Source organism: Cervus elaphus, chromosome 1, assembly GCF_910594005.1.
Source record: "Cervus elaphus chromosome 1, mCerEla1.1, whole genome shotgun sequence".
Classification (NCBI taxonomy): Eukaryota; Metazoa; Chordata; class Mammalia; order Artiodactyla; family Cervidae; genus Cervus; species Cervus elaphus.
The window spans coordinates 98,192,237-98,210,483 of record NC_057815.1 but is presented as its reverse complement, the minus strand read 5'-3'; the positions used below and the strand labels follow the sequence as shown (position 1 = coordinate 98,210,483).

The window sequence follows — 18,247 nt, the reverse complement described above, 5'->3', positions numbered from 1 at the left end:
TCAATTTGAGACTTTCCAGTGACTCTCCCTGCTGTTTCAAATAAAAACCAAGGCTGGCAGGTCAGTTTTGAGAGGCCGTTTGGCCTACCCCTCTCCACTGCCCTTGCTCTGAGGAGGAGGGTCTCACCTCGTGTATTAGCACTCTCCCCCGCCGACCACACTCGCCTGATGCTGTGAGCACTCTGGGCCTGGGGTCCTCAGGGACGCTATAGCGTCTCCACAGCCTTGCGGAACCTTCCCTCCCGGGTCTCTGAGGTCACTCCCTCACACCCTTCAGGTCTCCTGCCAGCCGCCTTCCAGGCAGGCATTCCCTGACGCCACGTGCAGGACGGCCACCCTCACCCAGATGTTCCCAGTCTCCCTTCTCTGCCACACGTTTCTCCTAAGTAGCATTTACCCCACTCCTGGAATATTACAGAATATGTTTTTTTAATAGTCTGGGCCCTACCAAACTGTAAATTCCATGAGGGCATGTTCATGAAATGAATAAATGATCCAACTAGCACTAAACCTTAGCTAAGCTTATGAATCAGCCACCAAGCAGGGAAGAATTAGTCATTTTGCCTTTAAAAACCTCTTTATACTGAGCATCAAAGCTTAAAATGACACAGGCCTTCAATAATTACAGACAGGTAATAGAACACACTTTATTCATAAATAAGTCTCCATAGAGTTAAAAGCAGGGGTAGTGTCTTTTTGAGAAAAAAAAAAAAAAAGATAAGAAGGCAACATGCCATTTGATTTAAAATCAAAAATTAGCTTTTGAAATAGACAATTGGGTATCATTCAGTTCCATGCCAGCTGCTCTGATTTCTATAAAACAGCACACGAAATCTTCAGTCCTAAATGGTCATTGTAAAAGTTGCCTTTGAACATAGATCTCATTTCTTCTCTTCCAGTAAGTTACATCATTTGGCACACGGAGAGAATATAGTATTCAGATCGTTCCTGAAATAGAAGAAAGTTTAAAATTAGTCCCAATATAAACATAATTTAACTATTTCAATGAGCTTGCTATTCATCAGAAAAGCAGTTTTTTTTGTGTGTGGGGGGGTGGATGGGAGAGAGGGTGTAGATTAAAAGTGAAAGAGGAGAATTCAAGAGAAAGGAAAACATTTTACCCTTGGGACAATATCCTTAAGTGTTTAATGATTCAAGTGCAGTGCATGTTTAAGTGAACAAGGATACTTTGGCCTCGTTAAACTATGAGGTACAACTGAAATATTCTAAGACTATCCCAATACTTTCTATAGCATAGCTCCACCTCTTTATTGATAACCCAGAATTAACATGCATGTGGATTTATCTTAATATCGCTTTAGATGTGGCCCAAGGGCACAGAACTGTACTGCCTGAAGATATTCAGTCCTTCCTGGAAGAAGTGACCAGCAAGCATTATGGCACTTCTATGTTCACTTCACCAGGGATTACCAACGTATCTAAGCCTCCACTTTGTAGGTGCAGTTTGACACTTTTTTTTTTTTAAGATTCAGAACTCCATTGATGTTGGAATTGATGGATATTTCTTTCATCTTTGCATTTATTATGGACTTTCATGCGATACCCCAGAAGGACAGCTCTTACTTAGATGGGATCCCTGGAAGTTAGTGACATATGAACAAAAGCACATGGTCAGCAACACCTCCAACAAACACAGGAAAGAAGGTGTGAACTGCCCATTCCTGAATCGGAAGCTTTTAGGTACAAAACGCCTTAGTACAATTAGGGGACATTTCTTTGCCAATTGTATTGGCTCTTGTCTAGGACATGCATGGACAAAATCATAAACTGCCAGTTGTGAGGACCCTTACTGTGACTGCATTATATAAGCAACTTCCATGTCTGCAGAGCTGGTTTCACCATCTCCACTTTCAGTTTCATTTGACAAACGGTACATGCTAAAAAAAAAAAAAAAAAAAAGATTAAAAGGGTACATACTAAAGTGAGGGAAGAAAACATAGAAATATCACATGAATCTAAGACCTATTCAGACCTTACTGTTTCCAAGACTGAACTTCAGACCAAATTCCTATGACTAATAGATGGATTGATTTCTGCTTATTGTTCCAGAACATCGCAGGCGGTGTTTGTGGTGTTGAGTAACATGGGCTCAGAAACCAAACTCTGGGTTTACTTCCTGGTTCTACCATCTACCAGAAAATGATCTTAGGTAAATAATTTCACTGTGCCTCAACCTCCTTACCCCTAAATTGGCATAATAGTATCTATCTCACTGAGCTGTCATGAAGAACAAATCCATTTACACAAGTGTTGGAACAGTGCAGGAGTGTGGTGATTAATAAATGTTAATTGTTATTTATTATTATTATTATCATCTATGAGAAGAACACTATGTAGTGAGGCTCTTCTGTAATCACTGGGAGAAAGGAAACTCAGATCAAGATTTTAACCAGAAGAACCTAACAGAAAAATTATCCAAATAAAGTCCTACCAACAATCAGAAGTTTGCCAAGACCTGATCAAAGTTGCTATGATCTAAAAAGCTTGATTATTACAGGCTTTCTTAAAAGTTGGTAAGATACCAAAAAAATTAATCTTAACCTATGGATTCTGTTCTAGTATGTTCCATCTCTCTCCCTATATCTTGAGTCCAGCATGCTGACCTTGAATCTTTAGTGAGTTCATATACTATCATTTAGACTTTCTTATTTCTTTCAGGAACCTTGAATGCGGGTTCAAACTTCAAAATAGCTAGATTTGATTAAGATCTGGTTAAGATGTATCAGATTTTCAGTGACTCTGACAGTTGTATAAAAAAAAAATCGTCATTCCATTTTTTTCAGTATCCCTAGTATTATTATATACAGGGCTTCCCTGGTGGTTCAGATGGTAAAGAGTCTGCCTGCAAGACAGGAGACCCGGTCCAAGCCCTGAGTCAGGAAGATCCCCTGGAGAAGGGAATGGCTACCCATTCCAGTATTCTTGCCTGGAAAATTCCATGTACAGAGGAGCCTGGCAGGCTACTCTTTTTCCTAGAAGACAGTTGAAATAACTTCTGAAATATATAGGGCCAGGAATCAACAAACTGATGTTACCAATAGGGTTGTGTCTTTTTTCCCCCTAGTTATGCCTTTTAACCTTTCAGGGTCGGTGTCTTAGCTTGAAAACGAGGAGGGAGCCGGGAACCGGGGGAGGAGTCTGGCACACCTTGCTTGTTTTGTGAAAACACAGGACAGTGGCATTTCAGCGGCGTCTCTGGAGTTACTTGAGATGTATTTGACTTTAGTCTGAAGCAGAAGACTCTCCTGGAAAGTCTAAAGGGACAAAGAAAGATTTTAAGCAGACGTTTGTCTCAAGAGCCTCAGGAAACTTGATAATTATTTGAATAGGAAGTTGTGGATCCTTCAAGCTCTCTAAAAGTGACCACAGTCAACCTCTGTTCATGGGAAACTAACTTATCTTCTAAATGGACACAAGCATTAAAATCTGGCACAGTGCTTGTGTATAAGAGGCAGTCAGTACTCGTTAACGGAAAGAAAAAAGATCTTTGTGATTCAAATTCAAGAAAGTTTGGTTATACCTCCTTTTGAGAAACACTGCTGTAACTGGAATACCGCTTAGTCGCAGCGAGTATGAGCTCTAAGCCCATAAGAGTGCACTTTGGAACCTGGGAGCTGCCCCTACTCACTATAAATCCCAGGGAAGTTAGTTGTGTTTCTGTTCAATAACAACAAAATACATGGAAAAAATAAAGAAAAAAGTCCCATTTTTTTCAGTAGCATCAAAAAATAAGATCCTTAGTGATAAATTTAACTAAGCAGTAGAATATCTAACACTGAAAATCACAAGGCTTTGGTGAAGGGAATTGAAGGCAAACAACGGGAAGCTATCCCATGATCATGGATCAGAGGAATTAATATTGTTCATACTACCCAAATCTGTCCACAGAGTCAATACATCCCCTATCCAAACCCCAGTGATACTTTCCACAGGAAAGAAACTACCCCGAAGTTGTAGTGAACGCAGAAACCTTGAATAGTCAAAGCAATCGGAGAAAAACACAGCGGGGGGCATCAGGAGTTACACTCCATCTGGTTCAGAATGGCAGTGTTAAGGCGATCCTAAACGTAGTCCCTCCCACAGACGCACTGAATCTATAGCTGTATCAACAGAACTGTTTCCTCTTGGGAAAAAGCCTATCCTACAAAGCTATATTAGTCAAAGCATTATGGTACTGGCATAAAAATAGACACTTCTTAATAAAACATCCTGCATGCTCAACTCCACCTTAAATTTTGCTTTCTGTGGAACCCAATATTTGACTTTCAGCTAGACTGGAAAAATTCTATTTAATATTCCATTTGGGATAGGGAGCAAAATAGCAAGTAATTTTACAACAAACTTTTGTAGGCTGCTAACACTTTTTTAAGTTAAGCCAAAATGCCAATCAAACTTTTTTTATCAGTTCGTATAGTTGATCATTCACTGTGTGCAGTAAGGCCCGTCAAAGTCTCTGGTGAGCAGGACTGGGTGGGGCTGGAGGATGTGGAACATTTACTTTGAAAAATCTTCTGATGCTTAACTATGTTATTTCCTCCTTCTGACTGCACCAGGCCAAACGTTATAAACTGTAATATATCACTTTATAAACTGCAACGTAACATGATAAACTGTTGAGATGTGGAAGCTTTCTAACTTGTTTTCTTCCTGACTTTTCTGTCACCAATTGAATTTTATATTTACAAGGTTCACATTAGACTTTGCAGTTATTACCCAACAAGAAAGTAAGTATTTATCGTCTCCTTCATTAATTTCCTCTGTCCTGAATGTGACTATTAGAGAAATCAGTCCAGCCATATTATAGATAAAAACTTAATGACTTCTGGTTTGAGGGCTGTTGAAGGAACCATACAACATTCAGACTTTAGGTAAAAGAGCCATTCCTCTTACTTTGGTTATGATGCCACATTTATTAGAATAGTAGAAAAATTCATAATGACCATCTGGTGAAATGTAGGTTACAGGGCAGTCATCTCCTAAAAATGCTTCATCAGGATTCATGTACAAATTTTGAAATAGTGTGGGTTTAATCTTGGCATAGAACCAAAAGTAGCTGCAGCGTACTTTCACAGCTAAGAAGTAGAAAAGAAAAACTTTCTGTTAGTGTTGCTGTTACACAGATCAGCCTGGACAATTTTAGCACAGTTAACATAAACAAAGAGAACACCCTTCTGTTGTTCAGTCACAAAATTATGACTGATTCTTTGCAACCCCATGAACTGCAGCATCATTCTTCTGCTAAGTTTAAAAAAAAAAAAGTCTTAGAGATGAGCAAGTCTGCTAAAGATGGTCTCAGCATATTACTTCATCCTCTGAAAATACCCATACAAACATACATCCTTCAATACAAAATAAAATCTTCTGATCCAGTTCTCCAAAGTCATTGTAGAGCTGGCATTGTAAGACTGTAACTATCAATATGTTATACCATTTTTGCTATGAAGTATAGAGCATCTTTGATCTCCCGTGTTCAACTGAAGTTCCTCTAAGCAAGCCTTTGTTTCTACCTTTGTATGCACAGTTTCATGATGTGTAAAAGGATGAACTAAGGGCTGATGAAGCAATAAAGACTCGTCCAAAAAACTAAAACCTAGCAACTATGCTTTTATAGAAATTGAGTGTCTGAGTGCTTTCTCTTTTCCCTTCTAAATATAAGGGAAAATATAAAAATATTACTGTAATTTTTGTATCTGAGAAAAGGAATCATTTTCTAATATAGTTTTCTATGTGGGCTAGGTTCTAGAAGAATATCACAATACCCTAAAATTACTGGATTGGGTAGGACATGAGATATAGAGTTAAGTTGACTATTTATGTGATCGTCACTAAACATAAATCTTCTTAGTCGACTTGGAATACTAAAAGGAGCCTCAGAGGATACTGAAAACTCACCAACCAAATGAAGATGATATAACTTGCAATCTTTTCACTAAGAGAATGCACAGATTGCAAATAAGCACATGAAAAGATATTAGCCAACATCATTAGCCATTATTTAAATATAAATTTAAAACATGGCTGATTCATGTCAATGTATGGCAAAAACCACTACAATATTGTAAAGTAATTAGCCTCCAACTAATAAAAATAAATAAAATATAAAATAAAACAAAATCACAAGGAGATATTACTATATACCTATCAGAGTAGCTAAAATAAAAATATGACATCAAAAGTTAAAAAGGCTGTGGAGAAACTGAACCATTCATACATTGCTGGTGTCAATGTAAAATATTACCACCCTGGAAATTAGTCTCTCGATTTCTTTAAAACCTAAACATATGACTACATATGACCCAGGCTTCCCTGGCAGCTCACTGGTAAAGAATCTGCCTGCCAGTGCAGGAGGCGTGGGTTTGATCCCTGGGTTGGGAAGATGAGAAGGAAATGGCAAACTACTCCAGGATTCTTGCCTGGGAAATCCCAAGGACAGAGGAGCCTGGCAGGCTACAGTCCATGGGGTCACAAAAGAGCCAGACACGACTGAGCAACTAAACAACAAGAACCATATGATCCAGAAATTGAACTCTTTGACATTTATCCCAGGAAAATAAAAATTTATATTCACACCAAATATATGCAAATGTTTACAGCAGCTTTGTTCATAATAACAAAAATCTAGAAGCATCCCAGATGCTTTCCAATGGGTGAAAGGTTGAACGATGGTATAACCATGCCATGGAATACTACTCATCAACAAAACAGAATGAAGTATTGATACACAGCAATGTAGACGGATCTCCAGGGAATCTTCTGAATGGGAAAAGCCAGTCCCTGGGACTAACATACTGCATGACTCCATTTAGGGACCGTCTTGAGATGACGAGATCAGAGAAATGGAGAAGAGATGTATAGTTGCCAGAGATAAGAGGACTGAGGTGGGAGGGAAGAGAGGGGGCATGAGGAATTCAGGCGAGTAGACAGGACTGTCAAAGGGCAACCTGAGGGGTCTTGGTTGTGATAGAAATGTTCTGTAACTTGGCTGAATCGATGTCAATATCCTAATGTAATATTGTACTCTAGTTTTGCAAGATGTTACCATTGGATGGAATTGAGTAAAAGGTACACTTATCTGTCTGTATCATGTCTTATACAACTGCCAAGTATTACACAGTTACATATGAATCTGTTATCATCTAAAAATGTAAAAGTTCAGAAAAAAATCTAAGCCTGAGTTATCCTTATCTTCCCGTCAGATTGTCGAAAAATATCTGCAAGCACCAAGTGCTGGTGAAAATGAGAACAGCTATCATTCTGCTAGGAGAACTACACTGTCACACCATGTTAGAGAACAGTGGGGCCAGAGAGAGCTGGTTTTCCGACCTGCACACCCGTGGCGCGCAAAAAACACTCAAGTACAAACAACACATAACAGACAAACGTGGAAATGCTCTGTCAACAGAAAAACGAAAACGATTTAGGATGGATTCACTCAATAGCGTACCAGAGAAGAGTTAAACCAAGCCCACACTTACAAATCTCCAAACAGTGCTGAACAACAAAAGCTGTAGGATGAAACAGAAATAATAGTTTTGAATGCCTGCAAAACATAGGTTTGTGGATCCATCAGTTTGACATAAAATTATAAAATGCATAGAGAAATGCAAAATTACCAAGCTTCCATCTGGGCAAAGAGGGAAGAGAATAGAATCAAGGATGGCCATGGGGACTTCAACTTTACCTGAACTTTGATTCTACCAGAAACTAAAATGTAAGCAAACGTAGCCAATTATTGTGGATTTAATAAAGCTGGAGAGTGGGTCAATGGGTATTTACGTGATTTTATTGTTGTCTTTTTAAATATTTCCTAAGGAAAGGAAAGAAAGGCACACGATAAACACACTTCGGTCCTTACAAGGATTCACACAGCAGGTCTGGGTGGCCTTGTGAACAAGCAACTGATAAGAACAAGGAAATTCTTACGGAAACTCTGAAATTTCAACATCAGAAACTGACATACCACAGTTCATGCACAGGGCAAGCATCCATCCCATTTGCTCAGGAAGGAGGATTTTTAGTGCTAAAACCGGAAAAGCATAAGGTAAACCAAGACAATTGATCACCCGACTGATCTGAATTCTTCCTCTCAGACACAATGGATTTGTGAAGAATAATGTCAAGGACAATGGAGTCCTTGATAAGGTTTCCTTCCAGCATGTCACACTCACAGAGTTCTGAGGTCCTGCCACAGCCCAGGACACCCCACACTCCTTATATTCAACCCACTTCAAGTCTTTGAGCCCCGGGAATCTGACATGCTCTGAAAGGGGTCAGAAGAGACGGGGAGTTGAGAAGAGTAACTCAAGTTGGGGCAGACTCTTGAGTCTCAGAAAACATCTCAAGATCAAGCATCTAAAATAAACCTCCTTCACTGTATGTATCCTCAGCTATCGCTAGGATTCAATGAGACCAAAATCATGAATAATCCAAAAGTCATGTTGAAAGCTCCATCTTTCAACACTTAAAAAAATCCTCCTCTGCAAATGATGTTATACCTGACCAATCCCCAGCACAAGTCCATGTCAAAGAAAAAAGGACAAAGAGTCCTCTTAATCCCAAGGAAGTCTTCATTGGCTGAGATTGGAAATGAAATCCCACTCAAGAGATGGGAAGTTAGGAGCAGCGGACTTATATACCAAAATGGCTGAAGCCACACTCAGGTGTGAAAAATCAACTACCAACTCTGGGCAGCACATGCATGCCATAACTATATCATTGGTTCATTGCCTGAAACCTAGCACTTTTTATTCAAATATTTTCTTCCCCTGGAACAGTGAATTTTGAAAGCCTACATTAATGCCCATAAAACTCATGCACAAATTGTAATGATGACTATCAAAGCATAGGAGGCAAGTCTTTTAGATATGATTGGAAGATCGGTAGAAGGCTCTATTTCATTTTCTTTAGAGTCTAAATTTTCAATTACGGAGTTGTTTTTATGCACTAACGTTTACTTTATTAAAACTCCCTGTGATCCTATAACATCTATCTCCATGTTTGAGCACTAAAATAACGACTGTAAGAGAATTCAATCACCCTGTCACCTGAGAAGCGGAAGCCCTGAGAAATCAGGCGTGAGGACTGACAAGCTGGTGTCTCCTACTTTCACCTAATCTACCACCCAACTTCTGAGCAACGGTCCTCCAAACGAGCAGACATCAGACTCACCTGCAGAGCTTACTGAAGCTCCACACAGCTGGCTGAGCCCCACCTGACTGATTTGGTAAGGCATAAGAATTTGCATTTCTAACAAGTTCTCAGATGATACTGATACTGCGCAGGGACCATACTTTGAGAATCATTGCTCTAAAGGGTTTGCCTTCAGAGCACATGCTGAGTTGATGCCCACCAGCAGCGCTTCTCAAACTTTAAAGAGCGAACACATCACGTGGAGATCATGTTACAACGCATATAATGATTTAGAAGGCCTGAGGTACAGCTGAAAGTCTGCAGTTCTAACAAACTCTCGGGTATTACCAGTGATGCTATTTTGTAAACAATTTTTAGCAAGGCTTGAAGATGGCATTCAAGTTCCTTTCTTCAAAAGAGAAGATGCAAATGAAAATAAGAAATTCAAAATGTTGCTAAGAAAAGGAGGCTGCATGAATATTTGTTTCAAATGCCATTTTTTTTCTCTCTAGAACACCGGTTCCTCAAGTTCAGTGATTTTTTGTGCTGTTTTACTAGAACATGGGAAGCAGAAATTTACAGAGATTAGAAATGATTAGATAAGTGCATTTAACTGTCCTTGATACTTTGCTGATTTTGTCACTACATTCACCATCTCTGCTAAAAGTAAAGACCACTAAATGATGAGGTCTTCAAGAGCAGGACCATCTCCCTCTATTTCTATATCTCCAGAACTTGGCAGACCTGGCACCTGGTTACAGAAATGGAGTAGGGATGGGGAGAGAAATAAAAAAGAAATATGATTCTTTAACATTTTTTTCAAATTAAGAGTTTACCAAATACTTATGTTCCACTTGAGAGTATTAATGGAGACAAATATCTACAATTTTAATAATTATGCTTGTGAAATTTTATGTACAATAGGATAAAAAGCACATTAAAACATCATTTCCTAGATATTGCCAACCAGCTTGGCAGTGCTGAAGGCCAGTGTAAATGAAGACCAAGGCTTCTGCACGGGTAGGTCACTGTCTCCAGTTTTCCTATCTGCCAACCTGCAAGAACAGTTAGCAAATTGTTAGCAGACTGGTAAAGGAACATGTGCTTTAAATCTTAAAACCATCTGATTAAATCTCTAGGAGAGCAGTCACTTCCAGGTGAGGATGGAGGCATTGAAAAGTGGCTTGCTTGATCTCTAGATAGTTTTTCTTACTTCTGCTCTTGAGCCTCTATCTTCAGGTTTTCATGACCTCTTCTCTCTTTTTTTAATTTGTAATAAATCCCTAACTACTTTCCATACCCTGAAAACAATCTCCCTTTTCTATTCTAAGTATGTTTAATGTTCATTTATTTGTCTATTTGGCTTCAGATCTTAGTTGCAACATACAAGCTCTACATTTGTGTCACGCAGAATCTTTGGTTGTGCACATGGGCTCCAGAATGCGCAGGTTCAGTAGTTGTGGCTCATGGACTTAGCTGCTCCAAGGCATGTGGGATCTTAGTTCCCAGACCAGGGATCTAACCCACATCCCATGCATTGAAGATGGATTCTCAACCACTGGACCACCAGAGAAGTCCAAAGTACTTTGGGGAAAAAAAAAAAAAAAAAACATTTAAACTACATTTTAAGTACTTAAAAAAAATAGGTACATTAATATGGATGTGTTAGTGAGAATATATTTCAATTTTGGGCATGAAATAGTTCAAGAGGCAGCATAGGAAATAGCAGGAAGGTGAAACAAGACCTTCTCCTCCTTATCTACTACATTCGAGTTCTAGAAACCTCCAGAGTGACCGTGTAGAATACAGGACAAATTTAAGGTTTTCTAGTTGTCCTCAGTATGTCTTTTTATAGCTATTTATTACTAGGTATGATATTCTGAATACAGTAAATATTGATGCATTGCTTTGGTTATTATAACCCTTTACTCTTCTAGTAGGTACCAAAGTTTGGCCCTCAGCTTTACTTTTCAGTTTAAATATTAATTATAATTTTTTACTTTTTAAAAATTAAGGTAAAATTCACAAATAATGAAACTCACCCTTGAAAAAGTGCACAGTTGCAAGAACCTTGACAAATGTATACACTCATGTTAACGCCACAACAATCAAGATACAGAACATTTCCATCACCCCAAATGTTCCCAGGTATCAATACCTCTTTGCCATCCGCTGATCTCCTGCTGCTGCTGCTGCTAAGTCACTTCAGTCGTGTCTGACTCTGTGCGACCCCATAGACGGCAGCCCACCAGGCCCCTCCGTCCATGGGATTCTCCAGGCAAGAACACTGGAGTGGGTTGCCATTTCCTTCTCCAGTGCATGAAAGTGAAACGTGAAAGTGAAGTCACTCAGCCGTGTCCGACTCTGTGCGACCCCACAGACGGCAGCCCACCAGGCTCCTCCGTCCATGGGATTCTCCAGGCAAGAGCACTGGAGTGGGGTGCCATTGCCTTCTCCGCAGCTGATCTCCTGGCCACAGCCAGTCTCTATTTTCCATCTCTGTAACTTGTCTTCTCCAAAACGTCATCTAAACGGAATCACAGCGCTTGTGCTCTTTTGTCTCCTTTCCTTCACTCAGCACAATGCTCTTGGGGTTCGTTGCGTCTGGACTGTGAAGGGTAACAGTGGTTCTCATTGCAGCTGAGCGGTCTTCCATGGAACGGCTGCACCTCTAGGTGTTTAACCATGTATGAGTTGGTAGACATTTAAGCTGTTTCCAGTTTGAGGTTATTATGAATAAAGCTATAAACATTGCTGCATCTTTTCTCGTATAGACACAGTACTTTCGTTTCTCTTCGGTGGGACTGTTGTGTTACAGGTTCAGATTTTCTATACTTCCTTATGTTAGTTGTAGCAATGTTTTCTAGGAAACATTTGCTTCTCATGCTAATCATCTTGGAAGTATAGACATCAAAGTAGTGTCTTCATTTTTATTCTATCATACTCCTTTTATTCCTCATATTGTACGTCTGTGCCTTTTCTGCCTTTCTCACTCCCTCCTCCAAAACCCCTTGATTAGTCTGTTTTATCAGCTGATTTTCATAGGTATGATTTCTGGGTCTAGTGCCTGCACACTGGTGTCTGAGGCCAGGTCCCGGCTCTCTGGGGAACAGAGCCATGTCCAGGGGAGGTTATGGGTTCAGGGGTCTTGAGGCATCCTGCCTACCAGTGGATGAGGCTATGCACATTAGGTATAGAGTAGAACATATCTAGCATATAGGACAGTAGAAGCAGGACCTACTGTGTAGCACATGACTGACTCGTTGGAAAAGACCCCGATGCTGGGAAAGATTGAAGGCAGGAGAAGGGGACGACAGAGGGTGAGATGGCTGGATGGCATCACCGACTTGATGGACATGAGTTTGAGTAAACTCCCGGAGTTGGTGATGGACAGGGAGGCCTGGCGTGCTGCAGTCCGTGGGGTCTCAAAGAGTCAGACACAACTGAGCAACTGAACTGAACTGACTGTATAGCACAGGGGATTATACTCAATATTTCATAATAATCTATAAGGGAAAAGAATCTGAAAAAGTTATCCATACACTCATGTGTGTGTAACTGAATCACTTTGCTGTACTCCTGGGGCTAACACAGCGTTGTAAATCAACTCAACTCCAGCCGGGAAAAACTAGAGAGATGTTCAGTCTGCTCTGTTACACACCATCAGCAGCTGAAACACGGCATTCTCTGAGATTTGACATTTAACCGGAGGCTGCCAACAGTTAAGGAAGAAGCTAATTGCTCTGTGAGACTCACTAGGAAGTCTTACATATCAGATACAACTTAAAAATCCACATTAAGTTCCTTGGAATGTACTGCAGGACAGTTAAAAACGTCTATCTGCAGACACCTGATAGAACACAGAAATGTTGAATGGAAGTTATTTCATGTGTCATGAGACGTTTCTGCATATTTAAACCAACAAATTGATCACACACGAATGTTCTTTGAACTGATCATCATGTCTACAGATTCTCAGTCTTTTTTTAAAGGGTCTAGGAACTTCTTTTTGCCTTTTCATACTGTTCATGGGGCACTTACAGCAAGAACACTGGAGAGGTTTGCCATTCACTCCTCCGGTGGACCACGATTTGTCAGAACGCTCCACTATGTCCCGTTCACCCAGGGTGGCCCTACGCGGCATGACTCATAGCTTCATTGAGTTACGTAAGCCCCTTTAGAGGGCTGTGATCCATGAAGGGGACGGATCTTTACTGCAGCTCCTTATTGCAAAATTCAGGCTTAAATTGAAGAAATTAGGGAAAACCATTAGGTCATTCAGGTATGACCGAAATCAAGTCCCTTATGATTATACAGTAGAGGTGACGAATAGATTCAAGAGCTTAGATCTGGTAGACAGAGTGCCTGAAGAACTAAAGACAGAGGTCCAAGAAAAAGAAATGCAAGAAGGCAAAGTGGTTGTCTGAGGAGGCTTTAAAAGTAGCTGAAGAAAGAAGAGATGTGAAAAGCAAGGGAGAAAGGGAAAGATTTAGCCATCTGAATGCAGAGTTCCAGAGAACAGAAAGGAGTGATAGTAGGCCTCTTCAATGAACAATGCAAAGAAGTAGAGGAAAACAATAGAATGGAAAAGACTAGAGATCTCTTCGAGAAAACTGGAGAGATCAAGGGAACATTTCATGCAAGACTGGGCACAATAAAGGGCAGAAACAGTAAGGACCTAACAGAAGCAGAAGAGATAAAGAAGAGCTGGCAAGAATACACAGAAGAATTATACCAAAAATATCTTAATGATCGGGATATCCATGATGGTGTGGTCACTCACATAGAGCCAGATATCTTGGAGTGTGAAGTCAAGTGGGCCTTAGGAAGCATTACTATGTACAAAGCTAGTGGAGGTGATGGAATTCCAGCTGAGCTATGTAAAATTCTAAAAGATGGTGCTGTTAAAGTGCTGCCTTCAATATGTCAGCAAATTTGGAAACAGCTGTGGCCACTGGACTAGAAAAGGTCAGTTTTCATTCCAGCCCCAAAGAAGGGCAACGCCAAAGAATGTTCAATCTACCAGACAATTGCTTTCCTTTCACTTACTGGTAAGATTATGCTTAAATTCCTTCAAGCTAGGCTTCAGCAGTACAGGAACTGAGAACTTCTAGATGTACAAGCTGGATTTAGAAAAAGCAAAGGAACCGGTGATCAAACTGCCAACATTCCTGATCTCATAGAGAAAGCAAGGGAATTCCAGAAAAACGTCTACTTCTGCTTCTTTGACTACGTTAAAGCCTTTGTGTGGATCACAACAAACTGTGGAAAATTCTTCAAGAGATGGGAATACCAGACCACCTTGCCTGTCTGCTGAGAAACCTGTGGGTCAAGAAGCAACAGTTCAAACCAAGCATGGAACAATGGACTGGTTAAAATTTGAGAAAGGAGTACATCAAGGCTGTATATTGTCACCCTGCTAATTCAACAGAGTACATCATGTGAAATGCCAGGCTGGATGAAGCACTAGCTGGAATCAAGATTACAGGGAGAAACATTAACCACCTTAGATGTGCAAATGATACCACTCTAATGGCAGAAAACGAAGAAGAACTAAAAAGGCTTCTTTTTAAATTTTTTAAATTTGTTAATTTTTCAATTGAAGGATAACTGCTTTACAGAATTTTGTTGCTTTCTGTCAAACATCAACATGAATCAGGTCTTGATGAGGGTGAAAGAGGAAAGTAAAAAAATTTGGCTTAAAACTCAGCATTCAAAAAACTAAGATCATGACATCTGGTCCCATCACTTCATGGCACACAGAAGGGGAAAAAGTGGAAGCAGTGACAAAGTTTATTTTCTTGGGCTCCAAAATCACTGCAGATGGTGACTGCAGCCATGAGACTGAAAGACACTTGCTCCTTGGAAGGAAAGCTATGACAAACCGAGACAGCACATTAAAAAGGAAAGACAAAGGTCTTTCACTTTTGCCAACAATGGTCCATCTAGTGTAAGCTATGGTTTTTCCAGTAGTCATGTATGGATGTGAGAGTTGGACCATAAAGAAGGCTGAGCGCCGAAGAATTGATGCTTTCAAACTGTGGTGCTGGAGAAGACTCTAGAGAGTTCGTTGGTCTGCAAGGAGATCCAACCAGTCCATCCTAAAGGAAATCAACCCTGAATTTCATTAAAAGCTGAAGCTCCAATACTTTGGTCACCTGATGTGAAGAACCAACTCACTGGAAAAGACCCTGATGCGGGAAAGATTGAAGGCAGAAGGAGAAGGGGACGACAGAGGATGAGATGGCTGGATGGCATCACTGACTCAATGGAGATGAGTCTGAGCAAGCTCTGGGAGCTGGTGAGGGACAGGGAGGCCTGGCGTGCTGCAGTCCCTGGGGTCACAGAGTCAGACACGACTGAGCGACTGAACAGCAGCAACTTCCCAAGAATCCGTTTAGAATGGAAATGGCTGTTATAAAATGCTATGAAGAAGGACCTTTAAAAAAAAGAAAGAAAGACTGAGCTTAGAGATACCAGAGAAAACACTGCCGCAATACGGTTGGTCAAAGTCCAACTATTGTTTGAGTTGAGTATTTTGGGTGTGACCTGAGAGAAGAGCAATAGTAATGTGAAAAGTCTTACTGTAAAGTATTTATTGCGCTTTCAATTTTTAACATTTCCCCATTTCGGTTCACGAATATATCCATCTACTCTTTTCTTGTGGGGATAAAAATAAGTCTTTAATTAGTTCTGAGGTATGAGACCTGCAGCCAGCTTGTCTCCTGCCCTCATCCCAGGAATAGTGAGGATGTGGCTAGATGTGCCTCCCCATAGACGTCTCCCCTTGCAGAACCGAGGTGGAGGCTGGCCCACCACTGCTGTCTTTCTTAGGACTGCGAGTTTCCCTCAGCAATAACCATCAGGAGAGTTTGAAAGATACTCACAGGTCCTGGAGGGTATTCAGCATATCTAGTTGAAATGGAAAGAGAGCTCGGACCTGGGGTTCTGCTTTTTAGGGGATCCCTGATGGGGGACCTAGGTTTTTCTTCAGACACACCCTGTAATGATGAATCTATAGCATAAGAGCAGGAATTAAAGTGGCCAGATGATCAGTTACTTAAGTCAACCACAGATGAGGACTGACTCTATCTGCAATGTGTTTATTCGAGATCTCTGTCTTTGAAGAGGATACCTGTCTCATCAAAAGCTTAATGCACTTGCATTATAATAAAATAAACCTGCCAAACGCTCACCCTACAAAGATGTACTGTGTAAAATATAGAACTAGCCTATGCAGAGAGGAGAACTGTAAGCTAAGTGGGTGAAACCAAACCATAAGAAGATGATTTCATGACAGATGAAAATTATGCGTGCTCAGTCACTTCAGTCTGGCCGACTCTTTGCCACCCCATGGACTGTATCCCGCCAGGCTCCTCTGTCCATGGGATTCTCCAGGCAAGAATACTGGAGTGGGCTGCCATGCCCTTCTCCAGGGGATCTTCCTGACCCAGGAATCAAACTCATGTCTCCTGCATTACAGGAGGAGTCTTTACCTCTGAGCCACCGGGGAAGCCCCACAATGAAAATTATATGAAACTCAAATTTCAGTGTCGATTTTTAAAAGTCTTACTGAAACACAGACATTCTCATTCATTTACGTATTATCTATGGCTGGAAAAAAGAGCCTCTCACACTAGCCTGATGCTGGAAAAGATTGAAGGCAAAAGGAGAAGAGGGTGGCAGAGGATGAGATGGCTGGATGGCCTCACCGACTCAATGGACATGAGTTTGAGCAAACTCTGGGAGATAATGAAGGACAGGGAAGTGTGATGTGCTGCAGTCCATGGGGTCACAAAGAGCTGGACATGACTGAGTAACTGAACAACACACTAGACTGAAAATACCCCAAGGCTGGGACCTGTATACTCTAGATCTCCATCCTGGCCACCACCGCCCATCTCACACAGACAAAGACCCTCGCCTGCCTCCTCCCCAAACACAAAGGCATGCACACGGGGAAAGAAAGCAAATACTGATTTGTCTGGGGGTGGGGGGCAGGGCTGGTATTTCACAAGCAAACCAGATATCGTGAGCTGTCTTTCCTCCTGGTGGCACTATTTCATAGGTTTAGAAGGAGCCATGAGGGCCTTTGGAGGGGAAAGAAGTCAGGTGAACTTTCATTCACTCATTTAGCAAAGTGAGCACCTGTTCTGGTCTTTTTCCTTGAAGCTAAGACTCTTCCAACTATAGATACAACATTATTTTATGGACCACTAAGATAAAAAACTACCAACTAATCTGACACATTTCCTCACTTAAGAGTTATTCTAGGCAAATTAAGAGTTCTTGCGGACTTTTTGGAGAAGGAAATGGCAACCCACTCCAGTATTCTTGCCTGGAAAATCCCATGGATGGAGGAGCCTGGTAGGGCTACAGTCCATGCGGTCGCAAAGAGTTGGACACGACTGAGCGACTTCACTTTCCTTTGCGGACATTTTAATCCTATCACTCAAAGACTGCATACAAAAGCAAATATAAATAAAATTAACTGGTTAAAGTAATCCTAAAATATTTTCAGTGAGTCTGGCTCTTTTAAAATCACATCTTGGCTCAGAATCATCATTGTCACATATTTATCATCCTTCGAGCCATTACAAGCATTGATAATGCAGTATCTCTTTAAAAAAATTAAAAAAAAGCCTCCATTCTTATCTCCAGAATTGCCTGCCCATTGGTGGACCTTAGTTCTCAAGTTTTCATGCTGACCCTCTCTGATCTTACCAGGAGGTATCAACAGAAAATTTCAGACCAAATTCGTTTTTTTTTTTTTTTTTTTTTAGTTTGGCTGCACAGAACCGTAATAGTTGCGGCATGTGGGATCTAGTCCCCAGTCAGGGACTGAACCCAAACCCCCTGCATTGGGAGCATAGAGTCTTAGCCACTGGACCACCAGGGATGTCCCCAGACCAGCTTCTTCATGTGCAAGTGATCTCGGCTAGAGCGCACCTGTTGAACCATCACCTGTAATGTTACTATAAAGCCCCTAATATTTAGATGAGTCTCAGTATATGGGCTTCCCTGGTGGCTCAGAGGGTAAAACGTCTGCCTGCAATGTGGGAGACCCGGGTCCAACCCCTGGGTTGGGAAGATCCCC

At 40.9% G+C, this 18,247-nt stretch overlaps 1 protein-coding gene across 1 annotated transcript; it reads right to left on the bottom strand.

Moving 5' to 3' along the window:
* Positions 1 to 624: 624 nt before the first annotated feature.
* LOC122679885 (oocyte-secreted protein 1) lies at positions 625 to 8,619 on the bottom strand. Its single transcript, XM_043880724.1, has 5 exons — positions 8,517 to 8,619; positions 4,912 to 5,093; positions 3,169 to 3,275; positions 1,812 to 1,898; positions 625 to 948 (listed from the first exon to the last, which is right to left on the bottom strand). Exons 1-5 carry the CDS (start codon positions 8,590 to 8,592, stop codon positions 909 to 911), a joined length of 492 nt encoding a protein of 163 aa, XP_043736659.1. The 5' UTR covers positions 8,593 to 8,619; the 3' UTR covers positions 625 to 908.
* Positions 8,620 to 18,247: the final 9,628 nt, after the last annotated feature.